Source organism: Babylonia areolata, chromosome 5, assembly GCF_041734735.1.
Source record: "Babylonia areolata isolate BAREFJ2019XMU chromosome 5, ASM4173473v1, whole genome shotgun sequence".
NCBI classification, from domain to species: domain Eukaryota; kingdom Metazoa; phylum Mollusca; class Gastropoda; order Neogastropoda; family Buccinidae; genus Babylonia; species Babylonia areolata.
The window spans coordinates 5,571,562-5,579,061 of record NC_134880.1 but is presented as its reverse complement, the minus strand read 5'-3'; the positions used below and the strand labels follow the sequence as shown (position 1 = coordinate 5,579,061).

Genomic DNA, 7,500 nt, shown 5'->3' with positions numbered 1-7,500 from the left:
AAATTTAACATTGACATTTTCTCTGCAAATACTTTGTCAGTTGACACCAAATTAGGCATAAAAAATAGGAAAAATTCAGTTCTTTCCAGTCATCTTGTTTAAAACAATATTGCACCTCTGTGATGGCCACCCAAAAAAAATGAAGCCTAATTATATGCAAACTGTATTTACTGTTATATTTATATTTTTTGTATTCTCTAAACTTGGCACTTTGACCTGATATTCTGACCCAACAACAAGAGCAGTCAATATTATCATTTTTTGTTCAAACAGGAACTTCTTTTGCTAAGCATGGAAGTTTTATTTATTTGCAAACGTTTTGGTGCAGGTAGTAAAAAAAAGGGAAATTACTCTGTAATTAAGGCTAGAGGACTTAATTTGCTTTAACCTGATCTTTCTCATCTTAAACATTACATTTTTTTTCTCTTCTTTTTTCTTCTCCCAAGGTTATCCATCATATTTAATACAGAGCACTTTTCAACCATTTTTAAAATCTCTTTTTTTCCCCTCCCAATGATTCCTTTACAGGATAAAGCGTGAAGCACAAGTGAGTCTTGAAGGCTTTGCCTCTTGTTTTTGTTTGTTTGTTTGTTGTTGTTTTTTTGTTTTTTTTTCTGCAATGAAGGTTATATTATTTCTGTCATTGAAACATCATGTTTGACACAATTTTGCATAATTCACATATATCGCTATAGGAAAATTACATCCTTAACGCATTAGACAATAGCAATGAACTTCTGTGACAATTAACTTGCAAGGGTATTTCTAGCTGACGATACACAAAAAAAACAACAACGAAAGAATGAACAAAAAAAAGAGAAGAAAAGTCAAAGAAAAAAAAAACACGACAAAAAACAACTAATTATCTGTCTTTAAAAACAATCTAAAAAATAAAATATAGAATAAAAAATAAATAAAAACTGGCATGTATCAAACACATTCGACCCCTTTGCACATTTAAGAAACGTCTGTAATCACTGTCTTGTAAGACAACCACTTTGCTTTAATTAAAGTCTTGAATGTTAGATTGCAATCTTGCATTGTGTTCTTCTATTCCATAACACCAGGAAATGTATCTTTCAAAAGCTGCGAAGTTGGGCATGCATTTGTCAAGTTTACATCAGTTTATATATAAATGTTTATTTTTGCAAGAAGTATTAACAGGTCGAAAACTGTATCAGTGCGTACACTTTGAGCAATGCCAAACAGTACTATGCTTTCAGTTATTTAAATGTTGGCGTGATGTGTCGGAGGGACGAGGGGGTGGGGCGGTGGGGGGGGGGGGGGGAGGGGGGAGGGGGGGGTGCATGTGTGTAATTTGGAGTGGTGACCTAATAAACACCCCAGTTCACGAAAGGAGGTGGGGTTTTGGGTGGGGGTTTTTTTTTGGGGGGGGGGGGTTATGGTTTTCTCTCCATGTGTGGTGGAGGGCTATGCCTGGGTGCTGCAGTGTTTCCAATGAGCCGTTTGGTTTGGACATGGCCCCGCGCGTGCACTGTGCACTTCACGAGGCTCACCTTAAGACTCTCTGGCCCTCTTAGCGGAAGCGTTCCTTCTGGACCATTACTCCGCCAATAATGTGTACGTGTATACATGCATACAATATCAAACACACTGGCAGTGTCATCTGACATCAAAGATGACGACACATAGTCATGTGACGTGAATTGCAGATATGCTTGCAGTTGTAATGGTCCAACATCAGCGGCGCTTGCGATATAAAACTTGAGTTACTGCACGTGTCCCACATTGACCATCTTCCAGGACTCTAGCTCAGCCATTGTGCATTTTGATATGGTCTGGTCTCATTCAAAATAGACACGCAGACATAACACAGAGTCCTAGACATGCAAACAGACCTACACACACACACACACACACACACACACACACACACACACACACACAGAGAGAGAGAGAGAGAGAGTCTAACACACACAGAGCCCAACACAAACACAAACACACATAGCCTAACACATACACGCGTGCGCGCACAAGTGCACGCACGCACACACGCACACGCACACACATACACACACACACGCGCGCGCACACACACACACACACACACACACACACACACACACACACACACCAGAGAAATCCGACGAAAATAACGAAAACAGTTCACAGCTACGCTTTACTCTGTAAAGATCCGACTACATGGTACTCGTACTGCAAGAACAATTTGGTATTTGCCCATGCTACAGCAGTGTAAACATGAACTTCACTTGATACAGTGTTCTTCGTTGGCCCATAATGTAGCACTTTAAACTGGAATATCACTGATTACAGTCTTCTTCATTTGCTCATACCGCGGCAGTGCAAACTTGGACACCACTCAGTACAGCCCTCTGCATCATCTAACACTGTAGCAGTTGTGCATACAGCAACACATTCTTATGGCCACCGGGCAGTGAATTCATGTCCACTGTGTCCACGGAACAGCATAGGAAGGCGTGGCCCAATTCTCTCAGTAGAGCGAAAAAAGAAAAAAAAAATTCGAGTTAAGTTCAAAAACATCGTACCGAAATCTGTGCTTCAAATCCTGATCACTGATGAACACTGGAACAGAAGTCCATCGCCTGAACAATTCTGCAACGGCGCCACATGTACAGCTTTGTAAGACTTGGACATTACTCAATAAAATGCTGTTCATTGTCCCAAACTGCCGCAGTCTAAATCTGGACATCACTCGAAGCAATCTTCTTCATTGTCCCAGACTGCCGCAGTCTAAATATGTAACAATAATAATAATAATAATAAGGGATACTTATATAGCACACTATCCAGAAATCTGCTCTAGGTGCTTTACAAAAACGCTTTTGTTAACATAAAACATTACATCAATGTTACATACACACACACACCAAAATGTGACTACACACACACACACACACACACACACACACACACACACTTACACACACACACACACACACACACACACACACACACACACTGCATACACATGTCACTGAATACAGTCTTCTCCACTGTCCTAGTCTGCAACAGTCTAAACGTGGACATCAGTCAACACAATATTGTGCGGATCTGTAACAGTTTCGATTTGAATTTCACTCAGTACGCTTTTTCCCTTTGTCCCTCACTTGCAGAAGGTTCTTCTTCTTCTGCGTTCACTCGTATGCACACGAGTGGGCTTTTACGTGTATGACCGTTTTTACCCCGCCATGTAGGCAGCCATACTCCGATTTCGGGGGTGTGTATGCTGGGTATGTTCTTGTTTCCATAACCCACCGAACGCTGACATGGATTACAGGATCTTTAACGTGCGTATTTGATCTTCTGCTTGCATATACACACGAAGGGGGTTCAGGCACTAGCAGGTTTGCACATATGTTGACCTGGGAGATCGTAAAAATCTCCACCCTTTACCCACCAGGCGCCGTCACCGTGATTCGAACCCGGGACCCTCAGATTGACAGTCCAACGCTTTAACCACTCGGCTATTGCGCCCGTCATTCAGAAGGTTTAAACTTGGACATCACTCGCGACAACCGTTTTCATTTCTTGACCATGCTGTGGCACTCAGATATGAACATCACATGACACAATCTCATTCTCATTTGCCAGTGACACAACAGAGGAAGGTGTCAGAATGGTTAAGACACTTGTCTGTCAATACAGTATACACGAGGGTCAGGGTTCAACTCCCTACTCTCACCCTTTCTCCCAAGTTTGACTGGAAAATTAAACCAAGTGTCTAGTCATTCGGATCAGATCATCAATCGAGGTCACACGTGCAGCACGTTCTTGGCGCATGGCAATAAAAAATGTTGTCCTCTGGTAAAATTCTGTAGAAGAAATCTGCTCTGATAGGTACAGAAATAGATATGCATGCACTCAAGGCCTGACTAAGCAGCGTTGGTTATGCTGCTGTCAGGCATGTGTTCAGCAGATGTGGTGTAGCGTATATGGATTTGTCTGAACGCAGTAACGCTTACCTTGAGAAACTGAAACTAACACAACAGTTTAACCTTTGACATCACTCAACACGTTCATCTCTGCTGTTCCATACTGCACACGTTTAGACTGGACATCACTCAACACATTCATTTACACTGCTCCATACTGCATACGTCTAGACTGGACATCACTCAACACATTCATTTACACTGCTCCATACATCACAGGTTTAGACTGGACATCACTCAACACATTCATCTCTACTGCACCATACTGCACAGGTTTAGACTGGACATCACTCAACACATTCATTTACACTGCTCCATACTGCACACGTTTAGACTGGACATCACTCAACACATTCATCTCTGCTGTTCCATACTGCACACGTTTAGACTGGACATCACTCAACACTTTCATTTACACTGCTCCATACTGCACACGTTTAGACTGGACATCACTCAACACTTTCATTTACACTGCACCATACTGCACACGTTTAGACTGGACATCACTCAACACATTCATTTACACTGCTCCATACATCACACGTTTAGACTGGACATCACTCAACACATTCATTTACACTGCTCCATACTGCACACGTTTAGACTGGACATCACTCAACACGTTCATTTACACTGCTCCATACTACAGACGTTTAGACTGGACATCACTCAACACATTCATTTACACTGCTCCATACATCACACGTTTAGACTGGACATCACTCAACACATTCATTTACACTGCTCCATACTGCACACGTTTAGACTGGACATCACTCAACACATTCATCTCTACTGCACCATACTGCACAGGTTTAGACTGGACATCACTCAACACATTCATTTACACTGCTCCATACATCACACGTTTAGACTGGACATCACTCAACACATTCATTTACACTGCTCCATACTGCACAGGTCTGGACTGGACATCACTCAACACATTCATCTCCACTGCACCATACTGCATATAGTTACACTGGACATCACTCTCAACACATTCACCTCCACTGTACCATACTGCACAGGTTTAGACTGGACATCACTTAATACAATCTCTTTCCTTGTCTCATAGTGCAGCCTTTCAAACTTACACATCATTGAATTCAGTCTCCTAGGATGCGCCACACTGCAGCATATTGAAACTGGACCTTGTTTATTACAGTCATTTTCGGTTGCTCGTTTTGTAAAAGCTCAAACTTGGACACTACTCAGTACAGTCTCCTTCATTTTCCCCAAATGCAGAAGTTTAAACTTGGACACCATTCAATACAACCCTCTTCGTTGATACTACCACCCCAGACGTGACAGTGAAATCCAGCCTTTGAATATTCTTTTCGCTTGAGTTTTTCAGTAAAGTTACTGCCAAACCAGAGCGCCTTCATTGCGTAGATTATGTGTTGAAAAAAAGCCTATTTGCCTCCCCTGAGTACCAAACACAAAAACTTAAGGGCCACCATCATGTAAGGGGTGTGTTCTTTAAATATACACATACTGGAGTAGAGTGATGGCCTAGAGGTAACGCGTCCGCCTAGGAAGTCAGAGAATCTGAGCGCGCTGGTTCGAATCACGGCTCGGCCGCCGATATTTTCTCCCCCTCCACTAGACCTTGAGTGGTAGTCTGGACGCTAGTCATTCGGATGAGACGATAAACCGAGGTCCCGTGTGCAGCATGCACTTAGCGCACGTAAAAGAACCCACGGCAACAAAAAGGTTGTTCCTGGCAAAATTCTGTCGAAAAATCCACTTCGATAGGAAAAACAAATCAAACTGCACGCAGGAAAAAATACAAAAAAATGGGTGGCGCTGTAGTGTAGCGACGCGCCCTCCCTGGGGACAGCAGCCCGAATTTCACAGAGAGAAATCTGTTGTGATAAAAAAAAGAAATACAAATAAAAATACTGAGTAAAGTTAATCCGTAAATGTCAATATGTGTGGGTAATGGAGAATGTTTTTGGGCAAAGATTAATTCACCGTTAAACACAAATGTTTTTGTCGGCATGTAGAAGAAGTGTTGATTCGTTTTGCTGATCCATTTCAAAAGACACTCTTAGAGGAAACTTAAGCTGCATGTGCAATGCAGATCATTTCTAACATCGTATCAGCTGAGGTGTTTTTGTTTTGCTTAGTTTTTGTCTTTTTGTGTGTATTTTTTGTTTGGTTGTTTTTTGTTTTTTGTTGTTGTTGTTGTTGTTTTTTGTTTGTTTGTTTGTTTTTTTTGGGGGGTTGTTGTTTTTTTGTTTTTTAAGTGGTTGTCAGTATTCTTTCAGCCCTTTTTTTCCTGGAACCACAGAATGGTCCTGTCTGCTGTTCCAAGTTTTGTGGTTTTCTGCGTTTGTGGCATGGTTGCTTTACTGACAATACGATCAACATGCATGCTCTCCAGTTAAAAAACTGAATTGTTGATAGGAATTTTCTGCCTTGCACGCGCCCCCTCCCCCTCCCTTCACCTTAGCAGCTTTTTGAACAGGGCTGGATCCTCAAACCTTAATTCATTTTTCAAGTGAGCATTTCATTTGCAGGCGAGCGTGAACGTTCGTACTCAACCATTAACAACTTTGTGCCCTAAAAACAATGTCCATTCATTGCAATACCCACTCATACTGTCATTTAGGATTACCTTTATCCAGTTTAAACATATAAACAGTTTTAAGAAAATACCCCTGACAGGTTGGTGGGTCTTAACTTTTTGTGCCCAGTATACACAAAGAACGAAGGCGTGAAAACACTACACAAGGGAGGCTTTTCTTTGTACTGAGAACACCACATTTCGCTAGCGTCAAAGCACCTACCAAGTCCCATTCTAGCCTCGTCGCTCCGCACTTTTCACGAAGACCACGTGATACGACTCCGATTCTTCGTCGGCGGCGCGCTCTTACACCTGCGGGACCTCCGCCCCCCTCCCTCCTCCATCTCCTCTTCCCCTTCCTTCCCTCGAGCGGAGGAAGCGAGCACCGACGCCCGCGAGCCCGGTCTGCTCTGGCGCTCGTTGAGGGAGAGCTTCTGAACCGTCATGGCCTCACCGACCCAGTCCGGGTTCACCAGGAAGTAGTCCCTTCCGCCGCCGCTTCCGCCACCGGCCACGCTCAAGAACAGTCCCCCGTCATAGCTGCACGCAGAGGAGGGGCGGTCGCGAGGCTGCGGCGAGGACGGAGACGCTAGCAGGGCGCCGCGACCTTTGACCACCACGGGTGAAGGGTTAGGGTCACGTGGCACGTGATGGGTTCTCGCGCTGCGCACGTGCTCTTCCAGGGAACGGGGGCTAGGGCAGCTCATGGTCATGCAGTCACGGGAGCCGGGGTGAAGGTCGTCCGGGGACCAGGCCTGCGTGGTGGTGGTGGTGGTGCTGCTGCTGCTGCTGCCGCGCGAGGTGAAGGACGGGTCCATTCTGGACGGGAGGGGCACGGTGCGCACGTGCAGCCTGTGCTGGTGGACAGGTTTGGCTTTCTGGACCCCCCTGCTACTGCTGCTGCTGCTGCTGCCCACACAAGAGACAGAGTTTTGTTGGTGTTGTCGTTGTTGTTTATAATAATAATAATAATAATAATAATATTTTATTTTC

General features: G+C 43.8%; 1 protein-coding gene across 2 annotated transcripts in view; it reads right to left on the bottom strand.

The window, feature by feature from the left end:
* Positions 1–5,962: 5,962 nt before the first annotated feature.
* Positions 5,963–7,500, bottom strand: part of LOC143282329 (uncharacterized) — a 28,917-nt gene continuing 27,379 nt past the window's right edge. Inside the window, exon 4 of one of the 2 annotated variants that reach the window (XM_076587935.1) lies at positions 5,963–7,416. In XM_076587935.1, the coding sequence (XP_076444050.1) occupies positions 6,765–7,416 (652 nt within the window). In that variant the 3' untranslated portion in view covers positions 5,963–6,764. The remainder of the gene's footprint in view (positions 7,417–7,500) is intronic. The other variant, XM_076587936.1, reaches the window with a different exon arrangement.